General features: G+C 46.4%; 2 protein-coding genes across 3 annotated transcripts in view; both read right to left on the bottom strand.

The window, feature by feature from the left end:
- Positions 1-2,370: 2,370 nt before the first annotated feature.
- Positions 2,371-19,340, bottom strand: LOC102046500 (serine protease 55). Its single transcript, XM_055714950.1, has 6 exons — positions 18,535-19,340; positions 16,914-17,548; positions 16,352-16,541; positions 15,245-15,504; positions 12,858-12,997; positions 2,371-2,717 (listed from the first exon to the last, which is right to left on the bottom strand). The coding sequence occupies exons 2-6, from the start codon at positions 16,966-16,968 to the stop codon at positions 2,415-2,417; spliced, it is 948 nt and encodes a 315-aa protein (XP_055570925.1). The 5' UTR covers positions 16,969-17,548; positions 18,535-19,340; the 3' UTR covers positions 2,371-2,414.
- A 92-nt stretch (positions 19,341-19,432) lies between these two features.
- Positions 19,433-21,255, bottom strand: part of MSRA (methionine sulfoxide reductase A) — a 293,463-nt gene continuing 291,640 nt past the window's right edge. For both annotated transcript variants that reach the window (XM_055714952.1, XM_055714951.1), the window contains one exon: positions 19,433-20,279. In XM_055714952.1, coding sequence (XP_055570927.1) covers positions 20,115-20,279 — 165 coding nt within the window. In that variant the 3' untranslated portion in view covers positions 19,433-20,114. The remainder of the gene's footprint in view (positions 20,280-21,255) is intronic.

Below are 21,255 nucleotides of genomic sequence, written 5' to 3' on the forward strand. Positions count from 1 at the left end.
TGAGGAAGAGGTATCTGGAAAGAGGGAAGGTGCAATAAGAAATGAGCAGCAAATTAAACCAAAAAGTGAGCGTCCTGAAGCTTAAAAGTTAAGGTAGCTCAGTTCCAAAACTTTTCACTCAGATCATCTAAATCTGCAAATACAGATTACAATAACACAAGAAACATAATACATCAATGTTGTAAAGCTTAAAAAATTAATAGGTCACATTGACCTGTTAATGACAAACCCGATATATTGCATTTTGATTGTGTGTGACTCCAACACATTCCCATCAAATCCATAACCAAAAGTGATGTGGTCTCTCAAAACACAAATACTTTTGAAACAAAATACAGCATCAGCGTGTTTTCATGAGATCTACTTAAGCACAGCAATATTAAACAACATTTCCTTCTCTCTCCAATTATTGAACAGTGTATGTAGTATCAAAGATTAATTCGCTTTAATGAATTTTCTGACATTTTAAATAAGGAGGGAAAAGTCTCCTGTTTATTATTTTGTAGCTGGTCCCAATTTGCAGAACTGAAGCTTCCATACAGCCAAGTAAACCACATTTGTTATCTCCATTAACAAGCAGGGAAACTGAGGCACAAAGCAGAAACTTGTCTTTCCCCAAAGCCACTGAGTCAATGAGCAGCAAGATGGATCAAAACACATATAGCAGCAGTGCCCTGCTTAACCAGCAAGTCACATCACCTTCGTTTAACACAGACCAGTATCCGTGTGCAAATGCTACCAATGGAAAAGACCTACTGGATCCTTTTGCAGTGCCCTGTTAGCCCAGGCTTTTTCCATGCCGTGTGCTGTAGACGAAAGTGCTTTATTCAAACCCTACATTAAAATAATTCAAGCAGGAGGGCATTTCTCATTTCCTTTGGGGGATACAATTCTGTAGCTGAATAGATTGCAGCATTAGGAAATATTTCCTGATGTCCAGCCCCTGCCACAGCTTCTAGAATCTATTGATATATTATTAATAGAAAGGAAAATAAATATAGATATTAATGCTAGCAGGCAATGTCTACTACTAATAGCTGCTAAAGTAATATATTCTCCTTGTTTTTAGCTTCTATTAGTCTTTTTGCAAAGGGTTACAGGACCCTTATGCATCCATTAGACAGTCAGCCATGTGAAATTAATGTGGAGCAATTTTCATAAGCATTACTCAGAACTAATAATAATTAAGCATTATTTTCTGCTCAGATAACACAGAAAATAAAGTCTGACTTTTATGCCAAGATGGGTTTGCATTAGCTTAAGGTAGATGAATTAATTCTCATTTACAAGGCTTCTCCACCAGCTAGCCAGAAAATATCAAGGTAATTAAAACCAATTTGTGAGGTTCTGTCCCATTGCACATTCACTGAGTTTTATCATTGCTGCAAATTGCAGATGCTTTTATGCTGTTGCAAAGGTGGGACACGAAGGAGACCTTGCTGCTTGCCTCCTTCCCACCACTTCCCAGAAAAGCATCCTCCTTGTGAAGACCAGAACGCGTTTTGCAATGCACTCTGTTGCAGGAGAAGCAATGAAAGACCAGCTCAGGCCCAGCTCAGGCTGGGATGTGGACCTCTCAGCAATGTATGTAAAAGGCCTCTAACAGAGAAAAAAAAAAGCTATTTCCTTTTGATTTACCGTTTACTTGCAAGAGTTTAATGCTGGCTAATTACAAAGCCAAAGGGTTTCTGTAGACAGCATTTTATGGACAGCTCAGAAACAGTTCCCTTCAGCCAGCCAGGTTTTTCTCTATTGCCTGTAACAACCAAAACCCAGCATCTGCAATCCAGGTAAATAAGACTGATTGGTTATATGATGCTACACCTTCCAACACCAGCCAAAAGATTTCTTGCCTTTTTTCTAGCTTAAGGAGACACTGAGTTTGACACGTAGTGATGTTGCATCAGCTTGACATAACACCTGAGCTGCTGCTGTGGTCTCTGAAGATGTCCTTACCTGGGACTAGCTGCAAGATAGAAGATACATTAGTACAGCTAATAATCAGCTGTCAGACACATTAGCCCAGAGCTATTCTACCAACAGTTAAGCTAATATGCAACTGAGTAAGCTAGGACCTTTCTTGGGATTCAGCTTTCCAAGGGAACAGCTCCTTCAGACACCCCATCTGGACTTTGCATCTGAGCTTAGCAAATAACTGGGCCTGATGTGACCCACCACTGTGGAAAAATCCATGTTTTCCAGAGGATTATGGTCTCTCTTGTCTGAGTCCCGGCGCTTTCATTTCATTTCCCCAGTCTCTGCCCCACTCCCCTGTCTCACTGTGGCATCTCCTTTTGGTGTCTGTGTCCATATGGGTGAGATGGAGCAGGCTGACCTGAGACACAACTATATGGATCAGCAGTGAAAGAATGAGACAGTAGTTCTGACTTTTATTATGTTTTGAAAAATCTTCTCTACAATAATCTAATTGCTCCTAAAGAGACAAATACAAGGAGACAATACTCAAGGAATGCCAGCTGTGTCCCAGCCCTGGAAGGAATCACCCTGGCATTTGTATGGTTATCCATGTCTTCAGCGAAGAAAGGTTTCCTTCTTATGGCTGTCTCCTTTTCGATCCAGTCATGGTAGTTGTAAACTGACACTAAGATCTGAGGGTTTGGCTTTTCTGCGCAATCTTCTCCCCAGCTGACGATGCCAACCTGAAACCACTTCATGGTGGTCCAGTAGCTGCAAACCAGAGGTCCCCCGCTGTCCATCTATGGCATAAGAAGCATCTTATAGCAGGATCAAACCTCAGGGCTCTCACAGCAGCTGCACCTCACAGGCTGATTGGGAAAATAAAACTCTAACCCAAGTATCTGGGGGAACAAGGAAATTTTGGACTCAAAATGTCACAGCTCGACCCTGAGGTCCCTGCAGAATAAATAGACAGAGAAGGTAAGAGGAGGAGATCAATCACAAGCTCTGGCTCAGTGCAGTGCCCTGTCCTTCTCAGCCTTTTCCACATGCTCCCATGGCCCCAGAAGGCTACCTGAACCCTGTCACCCAGAGACAACATCCAGGAGTGAAAAGGGACATTTGCTGTGACTGCTCATTCAGTCTTTGACTTCTCTGCAGAACTGGTGCATGTAGGTGCTGGATACCTGCCACTGTTAATTTCAGGGGCTAGCATCCAGAAATTGGACAAGAGACAAATACTAATTCTGACAAACCCTTCTTGCAACCACGGTAATTTTACTGAAAACTTGACTGCTACTGCAAGGGCAACCACCATTCACTCAGTGTGCAGGCCTTCAAATGCACGTTGCAGCCACCCTGCAAAGAGGAACGTCCTCCTGCTGGCTGCTGTAGCTTGAACACCAAGAGCACATCTGGCTGTCCATAGGAACTCTGCATGCCATCTCCAAACACAGCCCAAGGGAGAAGAGAAACCAGCACAAAATCCACCCAGCCAGGTACAGCACTCTTCTGGCAACTACATACAACGTAAGTGCTGTGCAGCCCCTGCTCTGAGTAACTTTCCTTCCATGGGGGGGTTGAATCCTTTTTCTACTCTGTCTCCAGTACATGTGGCAAGAGAATTCGATACAAACCCATTTCCTGAGACAGCCAGATTTCCTGGGAAGTGTTGTCTTTCCCTCTTTGCACACTACTTTGAGAAATGTCTTTGTCATTAATGGACAAACCCCCTTCCGCCAGCAGCTACCCTGAGCTAACACATTAATTAATGAGTAAGGAAGCGGCTGTAGTCCCCTGTGCAACCCATCAGCACCCACTAAAGTTTATGGCTGAATACCTACTCATTTCACTAGATGGAGGGGGCAGGTCATTAACATATTTATCTTTTTTTTTCTTTTTACCCTCTCCAATTTTTTTTTTGGTTCAACACACATACAGCAGGGGAAAATTAAGACAAATACAGAGGAAATATTGCTTCATAGACTCACAGAATCATTTAGGTTGGAAAAGACCTTTCATAGAGTCCGACCGTAAATTCAATACTGTTTGGACCAAAATGGTGTTATTGTAGCTATATGTCTGCATCTCAGGCAGTGATGCTGGACCCTCTTCAGACTCATGATCTGAAGACATTTCCCCACCCTGCTTCAGCCAAGCATTTGCGTGAATTGCACAAGTGACCTTGCAGTGACCTTGGATCCATGTGTTCTCAGTGTCCTTGGCGATGGCATCCTGTTTGAATGAATGAACATCTTCTAGGCTGCATGCACAATTAAATTACTGAGAATTTTACGGCTAATTCCCTCAGGGAAGGAACAGGCCAAACGTATTCTCCTGCTAGCAAAAGGCAGGCGCTTCAAGCCTCCTACACAAAGATAATAAATGAAGTTGGGGGAGCGGGCACCGTTTGCAAGCCAGTGACGCAGCCGCGGCTGACAACCCGTCATCAGCAATGTGTGGGGATGCGCTGTGCCAGCTTTTCCCAGTGCGGGAGGTTTTTAGCACTGGTAGAGCCCCTGCACACCACGGAGGCGGAGACCTTTCACTGTCCCTTGTGGAGGCTGTTGACACTTGCAAATGATCTTTCTCCCAGGGCACTTAACTACTAGTTAATTCCTGATACCTTGTGACTGTCCTTGGGGGGGAAAAGTCTTCTCGTATCTCATAGCCCATCTCGTATCTCATAGCCCAGCAAACCACAGCAGAGAAGGGATGCAATTTGCACGAGGCAATGGCAGAGCCAGGAATCCCTATTCAAACTATACATAACACATTTTTCCTTTCACATGAGATCCACTTTTCCCTGTTTGCCTCTTTTTGACCATGTTCATTTTGTTCTCTGCCTGGCTGGCATGGAAAGGGAGAGCTGTCTGCAGGGCTTGGAAGACTGTCAGCTGTGGAAAGCGATTTAAAACCTGGGCAGAGAGTTAGGCAAGGCTGTGGAAACCCAGGCAGCAGCTGCAAATCCATTTTTTCTAATCCGCAAGCCCTGAGACCCAAATCCCGCTTCAGATCCCTTTCCACATGTCTGCTTCATGGGTGCAACTTCTAACCTGCCATTTGTCCTAACTTCAGCTATTTAACTCAACAATTTTATCACAAAGTGGGCTAAACCATCCTCTTGATGTGATAATCCCACTCACTTAATCATAGCAGTAGCCCAGACGAATCAGTAGCCTGGTTTTTATAGGGCTAAAGAGAGAGAAAATAAACTCAGTTCTTGGACACTTCTGAACCTCCCTGTATCCACCTTAAGGTCTCAGAGACGCTGGCCTGAGCGTTTCCATCCTTGTGTAGGAGAGGGTGTAGGGGAGTGAGTTTTGAGTGCTGGTACAATTATCTCAGCTCTGCTATGTTTCCAGTAGCACTAATGCAATGAATGCTCAGGTTAATGACTCTGAGGATCGAAGAACTTATTAAATGCTGCTTTCAGCTTTCAGCCTCCTGTATCCTGGTGGTGAAATACTTCTGGTCAGCAACACACACCAGATACCTGCTCCTGCTCTTCAGTCCCAGTGCCAAGTTTCTGGACAGAAAAAGACCTAAAAATAGCATCTTTGCTTCTGTTGTGTGTTTCTTGTCAACTAGAAGATGAGTGAAAAGCAACCACGTCAAATCAGAGCTGTTGCTGAATTCATGCCTTCCACAACTGCATGTTAATCCTTCCGTTAGGAGAGGTGAGAGCGATGATATATTCACTGGCAAATAGTTCCAGCTTGTATAAAATCTGTCACAGACTAACAAGGCACTTTGTTCACTGAAGCTGATCAAAAGTTGTATCCTTTTCACTGCAGCCAAAACCTTTTTGTGAACACCAGGAGCCTTTCTGCTGACTTTAGTGGGCTTTGGATCAAGAGTGTAATCTTCTTCCTTTCATATTTATATTTGTGTCTGCAACATGGTAATTGATCAGAACAAACATGTTCAGCCACAGAAATCTTCTTAGGTGGGAGAAGCTCTGGGAGAGGGAGAACAACCCACCTGGTACTCATTAGGTGGATACACAATCCTTGCAAGTCATTGCTGGTTTCATTTTAGTGTTGGTAAGCTCTGTGTAAATTGGAGAGAATCAGCATGTGAATAACACCACTTGCCATTAGGGCTGCCCTGGCTGCAAGAAGTAAATGGTTTTGCAAACAGATGATTTCTTTGGTTATTCCACCGTGAAGAAGCTACCTTTAGAGAGACGTAGAAGGAAGGAGGGTGATGGCTGTTTTTTTGTGTGCAGGTATCAAAAATTAGCCAGGTAACACAGGGCAGCCAGACTCCTTTCATGGTATCCCTTTGAGATCTCAGGTGAGAGCCTTCATGTACCCTGTCCCTCCGTCCCCTTGCTGGAAAATGGGAGGACAAGGCTGCCCAGCTCCACCCGCAGTGATGTCAGCAGGGTCCATTAGTAGCTGTGGTGGCACAGGCTGTACAATGAGTCTGGCCAAAGACCCATGAGGCCCAGACTCCTGTCTCTGACAGTCAGCTGTAGCAGGTGCTCAGGGAAGGAGAATGAGAAACAGGACAAGTATTTACAGAGTTGTATTTACATCACAGTGGTTAATAGCCTTAGAGAGATCTTCATCCAGGAAGTTATCTAATTGCTTTTTGAATCCATTTATCCCTTAGGATAAATACCCACAACATCCTGGTCAGCGACTTCCCTAGTTTAATTATCTGTTGGATGAAAAAACACTTCCTTCTCTTTGTTTTAAATCTCCTGCCTGATATGACCATCTGATGCTCCCTCCTTCATGTGTTTTGAACAGTAGTGACAAGAGGACAGTTCTTAAGAGCTGTCTTCCCTCTGCTTGCTGCTCATGACTCTAGAAATCTGTGTCATATCCGCATCAGACCTCTCTTTTACAAGCCTCAGAGTCCCACTTTGTTATTCCCCTTTCCACCAGAAACCATTCCCTGTCCCTGTTCATCCTTCCTAATGCACTCTTGTAAAATTACTACTCCTTTCTCAGATGGGCTGGAGGAGAATCGCACACAACACGTAAGACACAGGCTCCCAAAATTAGTGCCCTGGCATAACACACATTTGTTCCGCTACCTGTTCCTTTCATAATAATTCATAATGCTCTCGTTGCCTTTTTGACCTCCACAGAGCCTCGTACTGATGTTTTTGAAGGACTATCCACAGTTACTCCAAGATCTTCTTACATGGTAATAGCTAATTTAGAGCCTATTACTGCATGCATACAGGTGGAGTTGCTTCTCCCGATATTCACTACTTTTCCTTTATCAACAGTGAACTGCATTTGCTGTTTTAACCTCCAGTCACTCAGAATAATGAGATCCTGCTGCACCTCTGCACAGCTGGGTTTAATTCTGACCACTCTGAAGAATGCTGTGGCATCAGCCAACTCTGTCGTCTCAGCATTTGCCCTCCTTGAAGATCACAATTCCTTGCCAGAGTGCCAACACGACTCCCCTTGTAAGCCCTTTCTCTGGTCAAGTCCTTCCTCCCCATTGCCTCCCTTTCAAACCAAAGCCCTTCTACTTCATGACAGCTCAGTATCTCCACGAGCCTTTGGTGAGAAATCTCATTAAAAGAGTTTTGGGAATCTCAGCACGTTATATCGGCTGGATCACCCTCTGCCACATGCTTGTCGACTCCTTCAAAGAATTTAAATCTGCCTGTGAGTCATGACTTCCCCTTCAAGCTGTGTTGACTCACTGTAATTGAATGAAAAGTGGCTCCTCTGAGTCATCATACCCAGCCCCCCAGCTCTGAGGGCAAGCACACAGTAGGTTTTTGTGTTCAGCTGGATCTGGAGATGTTTTGCTCCCCACCGCTTCCCACACCAGACACACAAACTAACGCTGGATCCCCTCGCTGCACAGCAAACGGCTCCAGTTTGAGGGGCCAAAAGCTACAACCCAGAGGAATAACGCTGGAGAGACATGCGACATCATCAGCATCCCAGGTCCTTGCAGTAGGAAGGAATGCTTGGGACAGATTAAAGAATTAAGCCACCACAGTCTGGATGTGTTCACTTATCTGCCCAAATCATAAAATGATGAAAGCCCCATAAAACCATGGGACACAGGAAAAGTGTTCTGATTCTTAGGAGCTGCACATCAAAGCACCCTTCAGAAGCAAATTTAAGAGACTGCAAATGCAGAACCACCTTTCCACCGCTCTGTGCTGGGGCTTCCCAGGACACCTTCCTACTTAAAGCAATCTGTCCCTCTGGGGAAAAAACCCATCTCATCACATTCACAATAGTTCAGTGATGGAGAATCCACCACCAGGATGGAGAGTGGATCACTCTCTTCTTTATTAAGGTAAGGTACGCTCATAAAGTAATTCTGTATAATTAGTAATAACGTTAAACTGAAACACGGTTAACTTTGACTCCTGGCCCCCAGGAAATCTTTCAAGAGGCAGAAGGGTCCATAAGCTCAGAACTCATACCTCCCTACAGACTGCCATCAGACCATCACCCACCCACCTCTGTTCAGCTATTTTGAACAGCCTGAGTGACTGACCACGCTTCCCTGTTTTGTGGCCTTGCCCTTGCACATGTGATGATTTACCTATATGGATCCAATTTTCATTGGCAGACTTTTTCTTTAAAAAATGTGATTTCACAAGTCTTGCTTTGCAACTCTGGAGCCATGTTAGCACCAGGAAAAGGATGCAAGAGCTTGTAAAAGGATGCAAGAGCTTCTTCTTCTGCACTGGTTTAGCACTCTTATGCATGGACCAAGTCGGGGTGTGAGGGGTGAGTTCAGCTCCAGACTGGTCACCTCTCCCTGCTGCTGCCACTGCAAGTGTCAGGCTCCCCTTGCGGTTACATTACTGGCACCAGGCATGGTCCAAGGTGGGGGCAGCGGCACGTCAGGGGGCTATCCTGGGATATCTAAAATGGCACTGGAGACTTGGATGGGCTGGAGACTTGCATGTAGGCAACTGTCCTGCCTCAGAGCCGTGTGTCTCCCTGTGAGCTAAACACCTTGGACTTGTTCCATGTCCATGTTGATGAGGAGCAAGAAGCACTCATACAGGGATTTATCCTATTTTAAAAGAGATGGTTAAAACGGTCTCAATGACTCACAAGTCAGAAGTGCTTTTTTTCTCCCTATTGATGGAAAGCTGATTTCCTAGATGCAGATGGTTATTGGCAACACATTTGTATCTGGTCAGATGAATCCCACGCAGGGTTGTACAACAAATACTGCTATTGCCTTAGCTCTGTGGGGTGAGAGCCCTGAGCACCCCAGGTGCTGTAGAGGGCATCTGCCGTTTCCAAATTGCTGACAGTGTATATGGGCAGGACATACTGCAGGTGAAGGAAAGAGGTCATTCCCTGCCTTTTTCACGGAACTAAAGAAATCTAAAGCCCTAGATGCACCCTAGCAACATTTCAGATGTTTATTAGAGATGGCCAAGATCATCTCCTGCTACGATCAGTGGAAGGGTGTAGGTACCTTCAGTCCATGACTCCGATCAGCCCTACACCAGGGGACAGTGCAGGGCATGGTGAAGCTGAGCTGGAACCATCACACTGCTTGTTTGTGGCCACTCAATGATTCCTTCCCCTGAAAGTCAGGCCAGGGACTGGGCCCCCCTTCATCTGCTGCTGCCCTGAACTGTACGTGAACTGTGACTCCCAGCTGAACACACCGTCCTAATCACCACACCGCAGAGCTACCCCCACAGACCTCCTTGGCAGAAACGCTCTGAAATATAATTGGGCCATTTACTGAATTTTGTCTGAATTGGTAAGACACTGAAGGACGCATTTGCTTTGTGAGTTCCTTATACTCTAATTATTGTTCAAGTTACCATTGCATCAGAGCCTAACAAAAGATGCTTAAGAAAGCAAGGAATTAGACATCAATTGTGGTTCATGGGGTCATGGAAGAAATGTAGCACACAAAAAAATAATATGCAGGCCATTTCTAGTGTCTGTTCTTTAGCACTTGTAGGCCATGAACATCCATTAACGCTAATGTTTATGACTAAATAGAACTGTAAGTCAATTACAGATCTTGTTAGTGTTAATTCACAGTCAATCTATATATTTGCCTGAAGAACTGCTAGGGAATTGGTATACAATAGATTTTTCTTTTTAAGTGAATGGATTTTTTAAAAAGCACAAATACTTGGGAGCTCTGCTATTCAATCTCCTTGAGTTATTATAGGGATATGGTCAGTGATCCACAAATCAGTGTTGTCTGGTACCAGTACGATGACAGCTGGTGAAACGTCTGAGCCTTCCTATTGACATGCTGTTGCCACATGGGGGTATTAAGGCAGTGGTTGTTAGGATAAACCTTCTAGATGATGCCTTGGTGAAGATATCTGGGTGGCTTTAGTTACTTATATAAAACAGCTTGCTGCAATGGGGGAAATCTAGCACACAAATGGCACACAGTGCTAACACTTAGGATGGTAATCCTTTGGACCAAGATGAGGATCATGAGGACTTACTCACGTAAGGACTTACTTGAGTCTAGATGCAACTTGCCCGTACTAGCCTGGCTCTGGACATAAACAAATGTATCCTGATTCTCAGCAAAGCTCAGGTAAGGTTAACATCATGGCTTCCAGGTTTCCTCTGAGCACACCTACAACATCAAGCTCAGCATCTCCAGAGCTTGTTCCCTGACCAGGGGTCTCTGCCTTGCCTGTATTGCCACTCCTCCCTGGCCTCTAAATTGGGGTGCCAGGATCCCAAGGGATTACTGTGGGTGGCTCCTGACCCATGCAAATGCTGGAGCTTCTCTGGTTGGCACAGACCAAAACCATGCCCAGGGCTGCTCTACCTCCTTGACAGCACTGCCTTTGTAAAGGATTTAGGTATTTTGAAGTCTGGCCTTATTCTCATTTGACACAAACACCATCATCTTTCTAGACAAGCGTAGCTCAGTAGATGGCACTGCCCACAGTGTGCCTCGCTACCTGCCCAGGGCAGGTGAGTTGGGTGTCCCGCGGTCCCTGCTGCAGAGCAAGCAACAGGTTCAGCCCTGGCCTCCCAGTTCATTACCAGGCAGCCTACTACAGGCAAGGCACCAGATTCCTGAACCAGCCTAGCCAGGCAAAATGTGCCCTACCTGGCTGTAAGCAGCACTTCTCAGAAAACCTTCTATCAGCAAAATGTATCCCCTCTAGCAAATTAGCAAGTTCCGATGAAAAGGCCTGCCTCCTGTTTTTCCCCTGAAGAGCTCTGCTTCTAGCCCAGGGTATGGTTTTGTCCTGCTCTCCTTATTTCAGGTTGCAAGACGTTCCTGCCTGGTCAAGCTTGCACTAAAAGTGGGCACTTGCTGGGTTATGAGAATTATCACACAGGCAATCGTTGTGTACTTCCACTGCCTGGAAAGCTCGCATTTCTAGTTCGTTTCTCAGATGACTCTAACATTATTGTAGATCAAAATACCACCCTCATCAGCTTTCTGAATATGGGAGATTCATTTTGCTGCATACAAGTGCTCTTGCTGTTTCACCAGCATAATTCAGCCACAGAACTTAAGGCTGGGCTGGAAAGTGTGTTCTTTAATCACGGTAATGTTATCCTGTGGCAGTTTTCTTTTTAAAAATTTTGATTTAATTTAATGGAGGTGAAAGTCACTAGATGAATGGTTTCAGACACAGATGCTCTCCGGCTAATCAAAAAATGATTTTGCAAAGCAAACTTGCCCTCCACTGCCTAGCTACGGCCCAGCTTGCACTGGCTTTGCAGCCCACGGCCCCTGTACCCGCTGTCTTTGGCTAAAGGGCAGGGGATTCCTCTCCATCCTGGGTGCTGGTTTAGTTCCCTCAGTGAAAGATTCCTACAGGATGAAGCTGTGCGTACACATGTCTGCTCACCTGTCCCTCTGCAAACACATGCACAGGACTAAGAAAACCCTTGCCCAGTGGAGGATGGAGACCTCAGTCCTGAAGCAGAGGCTGCAGCTCTTACCAGGCTCTCAGAGGAGAGGATGGAGGTTGGGTGCTATGAAAGAAAAGGTGGGGTTTGCCTTTTAGGCTTTGTTTGACACCAGGACAGCGATCTTGCGGGTGAGTATGTTCTGAGGACGCAAGTTCCGAGTGAGGTTTTCCCACATTTCATAGAATCAGAGAATCATTTAGGTGGGAAAAGACCCTGAAGTTCACCCAGTCCAACCATTCACCCAGCACTGCCAAGGCCACCGCTAAACCATGTCCCTAAGCGCCACATCTACATGTCTTTGGGTGTTTGTGACAGCTCTCTCCCCTTAGCAGTCCCTGATAACAAACACTGCTCAAACTCTTTATCAATTACCTTGAAAAGCCCACCATCCTATTAACGCTAACTCATTGCAGTAACACGTGGCTGGTTCTGGCACCCCCAGGCCTGCCATGTTGGCAAAGGACATTTGGATCAGAGGAAGATGCCACATGAGAAAGGTTTCTAATATTAAAATGAAACACTCCTGGATTAAATTTCCTTCCCAGTTTTTTTGCTTTGACCCTCCTGGACAAATGTTCCTGTCTCCTTTCAGTACCTAACCATGTGATAGAGCAGCGCTGCCTGGCCCAGGGCTGAGGGGACATGAGGCAGGAGGAGGACACAGGCCATGCTGCTGAGGCCTCTCTGCAGCGGCTGGAGTCCCCTCCTCCCATCACTCCCACCAGTGCACAGGCTGGCCATAGCTCACACTGGTTTTTACATTTCTGTGCGGTAACAGTCCAAAATGCTGTGCTCAGGAGCCATCCCAGACTGTCTCTCACGCCCGGGGACTTGCTGGGATCCAGCCTTCTCCCTTGCCCTCCCTGCAGCTCACCGTTTCCCTCACAGAGCTCCCGTCCTCGCTGCAGGGAGGGAATTGGGGGGTGGGGGGAGCATGAGGAGAGGCCCATCTGCTCTGTGGGAGGTATCCATGTTCATTCCCAAAGCAGAGGCGCTTCTCCCCCAGTGTCACTGTGCTCCTATAGACAGCGTGGCCATCCAGGAGCCTGTTGGCTTTACCTGGCAGGGACCTCTTTCTCCTTTCTCCAGCTCAGCACACAGCACGTTCTCCATTAGCGGTGGGATCCGCTCCAAGCACCGCTCCCTGCTGACGAGCTTCATCCGTGCTTTCTGCAGAATGGGGGATGGTGCCTCCGCAGCTGCAAGTGAGAAGAGAACGATTAACAAAACCTGCAGAGCAGTGCAGGCTTGTGTAGGGGTGAAACTGCAGCTGGAGGCTAGCTTTGGGACTGCGCTCAGCTGGGTCTGTAAAGCACCTCAGGGCAAGGGGGTCTCAGGGCACAACTGTGTGGTCCTGGGTCATGGGGGCTTACAGGGGCTCTCCAGATGTTTAGCAAAGGTAACTTTGTGCTCTTGACTTTATGCCAGACTAAGAGATGGGTAGGTAGGTAGAAAGGGGGGAGGTGTTAATAGGCAAAGCTGAAACCCTGGGGAGTGGAGGCTTGCTAAACAGGATTTAAAATAATGACTGATTTTTGTAGATGACCTCTGGGATATGCTCCAGCTGTAAGACCCCAAAGGGATGGCTTATCCCGCTGCTCCTGAGATGAGCTGCATTGCACACCCTGGGTTTCTCATTCCTGTTTCTGGGGAATTCAGTTTGAGGGACACTTCATGGGGTCCCATGAGAGCGAGCCCTGCAGTGGAAAGTCCACTGAGCTTTCCCCAGAACAGATGACCTTGCTGTCCCCATGCCCTCCTGCGGGGCTGTGAGGCCCTGCCTCACTCAGGGGACCAGCTGTGTCTTTCAGAAAGTGGCTTTCAGGGTGGCAGTGCACTATGGAAATCACTGCTTTATTTTTCCCTTGAGATGGGAAAACAGAAATCGCAGCGGACACCAAGCAAGCGAAAAAAAGACTGAAAATATACAGGGCTACTTGGAAAAGCCACTCATTTAACCCACGTTTCTCTTTGAAGTGAACCTGAAGGATAAAACTGGCTTTTGGAGGATGTTGCTGATGGGGAGGAGCCCTACAGATTTTCAGAAACTCCTTCCACAGTTCACTGAGCTAAATCTTCCCAGCACCTTTGGTTTAGGGACTCAAAGATCTAAAAGACAGAAAAGTTGTCAGGTCCCTTTTCCAGTGAGGGTGGAGCTGCTCCATGGAAGTGTCCACAGATTCAAACGCTTTGCCACAGGCACCTCCACGGAGATGGCTCCACTTGCCAAGGTCTAACTGGCTGCAGCTGAAGAGGAGTCAGGCTGGTGCTACCTGAGGTGCCTCTTGAGAGATGCCTACCTAGATGGTAGAGATGAGCAATAATCCATTTTCCCCCACCAAGGAACAATGCCTCACACTTCTTGCTATGGCCCATGTCACACATCCCTCTCACCAAACACAGCTTCTGCTGCTTTTCTTCTGAAACCTCTCCCAGGCAGAAGAGGGGTATGCCAGGGCCGAGCATGCTGACATCATGCTGGGTGCAATTTGGGTAGCAGAAGTGATGTCAGCTGAGCCCACACGGCAGCAGGAGCCCAACCTCCGTTGCCACGCCATGCATTTTGCAAAGATACAAGCTGAAAAGAAATCCTGCCAAGCTGCGGAGTGGCTCTGCAGCACCCCCCTGCTTTTCTGTCTCTAGGAGCACGTTTCCTTGGTGAAACAGGAGAGTTAAACAGGACTGTTAAGCGAGGCCAACGAAGCCTAAGAAAGAACATGCAGAGTTTCAGAGATGAGGCGGTAACCCTCTGGAGCAGAATGGCAAGGCTTAAATGGGACATTCGCTCGTGACATCCTAGGAAGGACTGTTCAAGCCTCAAGGCACCACCCTCCCCACTCCGTCCTGATCAATTCTTTCCAATACTGAAATCGCTCATTAGCCATTTAGTGACATTTGTTCAGGATAGATATTTTGGGTCACAATCAGCGCCGGAGCTCCTTTCATTAGGGCTTAGACAAGAGCAATTAGCGATAGCAATCTGCTGTTCTAAATGAGTGAAGAAGAAGGGTGGCCAGTACCATTGAATCAGTCTGATTCATGGAGGCAGGAAGCCAAAGACAACCCTAGACCTTCATTTCCCTTATTCCAGAACACTGTAGACCAGACTAACTTGCCCACCAGGGTGGAGCTTGTCTTACTCTAGATGCCAAGAATGGCATCCAAAGTAAGGTTGAATTCCTTCAGAGCAAAGGTGGCTCCGAATTATTGGCTGGAACACACATGCTCAGAGTAGCCTGGACTTCGCTCTGGGGTCAGTAGGTGGATGTTTCTTGCACTGAACAGAGAACTGGTGGCTGTGCAGAGGCTGCGAGGGCCTGGATGTGCTTACCAGGGAGGTAGGGAGTGGAAGCTAGTGTGGGTAACCCCTCCCGGGAGAGAACGTGTACTTGAAATGCATAAAACCCAGCCTCGGTTAGCAAATGCATCTCCTGACAGTAGCTCACCTGTTGTCTTGGAGTTGCTTGGGATTCCCCACCCAGAAACCCAGCAGTGTTGCCACATATCAATGTCGTACATGAAGGGCACGCAGACTGGGATTTTCTCATTGCTGAACTGGATGGGAGAGCTGAGCAGGATCAGAGCGACATCATTTTCCGTGCTCATATTGTCAAATCCTTCGTGGATGATCAGGCTCTCCAGTTTATGTTCTTCCAACGGGAGGCTGAGGTCATTTCCCCCCACTGCGACCGTCAGGTCTGGTGGCCTTGTAAACAAAACAGAAGCAGTGCAGACATAAGCAAACACGAAGGCTTTGTGTTATAAAGGTAGGTGCCTCCTCCCCTCCCCCAGGTGGGGTAGGGTGGTGCTCAGCAAATTGCAGAGGCAGGTTAGCTATAAATAGTGTTGAAATCTACCCTCACTGCTGGGCAAAGCTGATTTTCAGGACAGAGAGGTGCAGAGGCAGAACATGAATGCAACCAAGTTATAAATAGCCCAGTCGCTAACGAACAGATGGAGTGGGCAGCATCTTCTGGATTGCTGTGCCCTGGGTGGCCGCTCCAGACTGCGCTGCCCCCAGCCAGCTGCGCAGGTCGTTTGTCACCAAGCAGCCTCAGCTCTCGGACCTGCCAAATTTTGGAGGGGGCTCACAGAGGGCTGGACTCTGACCCTGGCCATTGTATGGGGTTGATTTCTCCAGAAACTTCTGCTTTAAAATCAGATTGTCCGTGAGGGAAGGGTGTTTGCTATATGAAAGCGAGGGCAATTTGGGGGTTAGAATAAGCTGGAATAGAATAGATCTATTTTTACAAGGTACCACAACATGTGTAGGCATACAGGAAAAGCTTGGGGACATCACCAGTGTCATGGGCATTTATACAAGCTGCTCAAACCACCGTTCAAAATATTTCCCTTCTGTTATGCAGATTTCTGCACATGTCTGTTGTAACACTACCTCTGATCAAAAACAGGCCTGTTTTCCCCAGAGCAGACAACCCCTGTTTGCAGGGCTCTCTCACTCGGTCACTCACATATACCTCGCATTTGACCCCTGGGAGGAATGTTATCAACCCATTGTGCCTGGGCTGTCCTTGCTTCCTGCGAGTACTTACACCTCTTCTCCAAAGCAATGGGCCACAGTTAAAATCCATGATCTGCTGATGATGGTGCCTCCACAGATATGTTTCCCCTTGCTCTGGATGCTCACATGCCATGGGAACTCCCCAGCCTTGGCATATCTCCTTGCCGCGATCATCTTGCCACTGTCCCGAAAGGACTTGTGAGATGGTCGGAGGCCACACTCTGGGTACAAAATGAGACATATTGATCACGTACAGCAGTGCCACTGCCTGTGCTACTGAACTAGAGGGGGCATCAGCTAAGGCACCGCTCTGTAATCATCCACGCTACTTGATCTCTACCAAAGCCCCTGGCATCACTGTAGCCCCCCCGAACCTGCACTCCGCCAACCACTGCCCGGCAGTTTGGGGACTAGCAGGGAGCACAAGTGGAAGAGTTCAGCACGAGGCTGTAGTAAAGCCATACTTCTATGCTGTCAGATACAAGAAATAAGCCCAGGCCTATTCCACTAACCAATACTTGTATCTCCTGTTGGGCTACTAGCAGTTCCACTGTGCTGGTCATTTCTAAATGTAAAAAGTTCAGAAGGAAAACCTGCATTGGTGCTGCCAATCAGAAAAGCGAAACAGAGGAGGGTGAAGTGCAGCATTTCAATCCCAGTCCTGGACCGACACTCTTCGACAACGTTCAGAGCAATGGTGCTCCTGCAGACACCACAGGACGCCTTCCCTACTCTGTGTTCTCACCAAAGGCAACGCACCTCCCTGCCGGGGCAACCAGGCTGTGACATCACACATTCCGTTTGTTTCTGTTGACATCACTGTTGGACGCTGTCCTTCCGAAGGCGATGGGGAAAGCACAGTGGTTTCCCAGAGGCTTGGGATTTGCTTTAGCTATGGTAGGGATAGGGCAGCAGTGAAATCCCTGTCCGTATCCTGGAGTGACTTCCACAGGATATTGCAATAGTGGACTTCATGAGTCAGGTGCTGTAGCCCTTTTTGGGTCTTGAACCATGTTCTTCTCTCTGAAGACCTTAGATGCTGACCCCGCATCAGCTTTCATCTTTGACTCTGAGAAGGGCTGAAGCCTATCAAACTCAGAATTAATTTTCTTTTCTTCATTTAGACTGTGGCTGTTCTCAGAAGGAGGGGGCAGCTCTGTGGCAGGGTAAATGTCAAACGGTGCCAAACCAGAAGTATAGTATGGAAGACACTGAGGCAGCCACTTCCCTATGGGAGAGGGTGGCTTATGAGACCAAATCCAGCTTAAAAAACTAATCCACAAGACTGACTCATTATCATTTCACCGTTACTGATTATATCCCTGATACTCGTTGTACCTTCAGCAGCAGCTGCAAGGGGTCCCTGACTGCACCTCCACAAAAAGGCAAAACTGCACCCTACAGTAACTCTACAATTAATTCTGGGGTGGCATAATATGTTGGTGTGGGCCAATTTTAGCATCAATGGACCCATCTATGCCAATTTCTAAACTGACACATTATTTCCATCAGGACAGGACTTAAACTCAGCCAGGTTCAGACTTGAGCCTGGCTATATTAAGGACAGAATGGTGCTTTCTCCGAAGACTTTCCAGCTTGTTTCAAAACAGTAACTATAGCGTGGAGCAGGAAGGGAGGGAGAGGAAAGGACAGAAAGGAACCAAGTAACATTTTATGAGCACCTGAATGATTCAGCATATGAAATATTTTGCCTTGTACACTGAAGCAGTTCAGGAGTTATCCCACTGAAGTCTGAATTATGTAGAGGATAATAATGCATAGGATGAAAATAACACTTTATTTTCCCCTCTTCTTTGCTTTTATGTCACCTCCTGCCTAGAAAATCAGGCAAAAGCCCTGGTTTCCTTGACAGTGAGCACTAGAACAATTCAGTGGCACAACACGTTAAGGACAGGTGATCAGTTACCGCAGCAACTGGAAATCACGAGTGCGATGTGGGCACATATTGGGTCATCTCCAGAAAGAGCCTAACACGACAACCCTGTCAGAAGCACTCCTCTTAATCTTGCCCCGGGTATAAAACTGCTAAAAGGACAGGTTTCCTCTGGCTGTTGAGACTGGAATGAACTCAGCATCAGCTGAGGAGTAATGGAAGACGGGCAGCTAATTTCTCTGGCAGGAACCTACTGCCTGTTTCTGGATAAAGCAGACAGGACTTTGGCAGTGGATTTACAAGCCCCAGAACTGACTTACCTGATGCACATTTTCAGTCACTCCGAGCTTGGAACACAATCCACTCTGCTGGGTAGTTACAGATGCTGAGGGAGCTGTTTTGGGCCTTTCTGAACCTGAGCTGGTGAGCAGGAAACATCAAACCAAGATATGGAGTGCCACAGAGAGCCCTCCAAAAGGAAATGCTGTGGGTTTGGTTCTCTGGGTCCCCACCACCTGGCCACCAGGAATGGCTTTATGTGTTCTGCTGCCCAGAATTGACACATCAAGGTAGGCTCCTACAGCTCTCCCTGCAGAAAGCACATCTGCAAGAGGACACACCAAGGACACATGTTCTTCAAACTCAGTGATTAAGGCAGAGTCCAAAAGAGGAAAATATGAGAGGCTGCTCCGGGAAGTAATGCAAGCAGCAAGTTGGTTAGGTGGGACAAAGCCATCCCCATCTCTCCAGCTGAAATTGTTTGTCCTAGGATACTCCTTAGCATATATATAACCCATAGGATCCCATATCCACACAGGATAAACCCTGCATCCCCTACGTCCATTTGCTGTAGCTTTTAATTTCCACTTTGAGAATCCCATAAAAAAAAAATAATTGCCTCTTTCTGTCCTGCTGTTTTGATTGCACGTGCACTGGGGCAGAGACTGCCCAACATCACATTGCCACAGCACCTGCCATAATGAGTTCTGCCCTTGGTGAGGGCTTCACAAGCTACTAAAGTACAAATAACTAATCATAGAAATAATTATGTTACAGTGTGGCTAAGACAAATTCTACTCCTCTGTACTGTCATGCACGATAATACAGATTTAAAAGCCCTGGTGTTTAATTAGAAGGCTGCAGCCTTCTATAATATTTGATACTTTTTTTAGGTCTACCCAGATATATACTTAGAATCATGGAACACAGAGTAGACAATTTTTCTTTTTTTTTGTAATTTATTGTAGTACAGGAAGCAAAACTGATTTCTTTTTGTGTTTTTGGAATTGTCAAAAAGAAGTATCACATTACAGTTTTTACTTTTTCTTGCTAAAATTGTTTCAGAAAATAGGCACTACGGGTGATATTACATGTTGCTGTGAAGGTGGAACTGTAAGAGAATTACTAATCCTATAAATTCATCATTCCCAAAGACACCAAATTACAGAGTGGTGATAGTTAAGATGAGCCCAACCCCATCTCCAGAAGTCAAAGGTCTCATAACATGAGCAAAATCATTAACCCAAAGAAAAGAAACATGTCTGAAGGCATTAGCTATGCAAAGCAGTTAGCAGGTGCAACTACCTCCTAATTCATCCTCTTAACAGCATTTCAAGCCAAACTTTTAGAAGTTTCTTTTCTCTCCAGATTACAATATTGCAAGGAAACTCCCTGTGAGAATCAAGAGCAAGAAGCTGCATTTGCCACAGGTGCAATTTCTACCTACACTTTGGCTTTTAATTTCGGTGATTGGGGAATTGCTCAAATTACGGAAAGCCACCCCAACAGGGTCCCAGATCTTTATGCACTGATGCTGTGGGCGTACTGTAACACCTGGCAGGGTTGTCGGCTTTTTTTCCAACTCCCTAAAACAAAGTGGAGGTGGTGGAGTAAGCACAGGCTATTTCTTGATCCCTATAGGGCAGGAAAGCCCTGTTCCCCCGAGGCCGCAGTATCCACCGGGGTTCTTACTGAGGTACTGCTGGTGGTAATCTTCGGCGTAATAAAACTCTGGAGCCTCCCGGATTTCTGTTGTGATGGGACCGAAACCACCCTCTGTCAATACCTGTCAAAAAACACAATGGAAAGCCATTAGTGGTTCACTGGCTTCTCTGCTGATGACATTAGGTTTTCTCTCAGCAGGAGCCACAGACATCTCTCAGTGCTTGGACCACATTTGCAGTACATCCCTGAAAGCCCTTTATCCTCATGCTCATGTTATTTTGCTAGGAGACATTGCAGGCACCAAAGTAGGCATTGGTGAGTAGAGGGAGCGCACCCTCCTGTTTTAATGGCTTATTTGTTTAATTTGCTATGGCCACACATTCGTTCTCTCCTCTTTATTAACCACGCCAGGCAGGGATGTGGTGCCATCAGCGAAAGTGGAAAACAAATGTGAAATGTGGCAGAGCACACGTTGATCAAGCCTGGCCAGCTCTCCTGCAGTGTCCAAGAACTTCACCTGGCAGGTGCCTCCACTTTGAAATGTGCTATCCACCCCAAATGTGCTTAAGCCAAGAAGACTTTCTGAGTGAAATTTTAGCCCAAATGATGTCATTGAGAAATAAGCGCATCTGGGCTCTTTTCACAGAGTTGTTGCCAACCCATTCTTCAAAAAGAACAGCTCCATCTTGACCAGAGAGGTATTTATTAGGCAAATTATGGCTTGTTTCTGAAAAATTTGCCAATGCATGCACTAATCACGTTGCAGGAAAAGACGACGGAATGTGGGTGGGGATTTTAAACTAGACTATTTCTTTTTGATATCCCTAACTGAACTTGAAACTCCTGAAAGGTTTCTGACAGAAGGAATTTCTTTTTAACATGAACTGCTGTGACACTTTTCCTACTGAATTTTCTATTTCCAAGGAAACTGGTAAGCACCAACATTTTGGAGCCAATTCTCATCTCAGTGGGGGCATAACTGGTGCTCGCTGAAGTCCATGATAACCTAAGCACTGTAATTGGTGTCAGACTACTGTTGCAAAGGATGCTTGTGAAGTAATGGACATAGAATTGCATTGGTATCAGCCAGATTTGAC

The sequence above is a fragment of the Falco cherrug genome, chromosome 6, assembly GCF_023634085.1.
Source record: "Falco cherrug isolate bFalChe1 chromosome 6, bFalChe1.pri, whole genome shotgun sequence".
In the NCBI taxonomy this organism is placed as follows: domain Eukaryota; kingdom Metazoa; phylum Chordata; class Aves; order Falconiformes; family Falconidae; genus Falco; species Falco cherrug.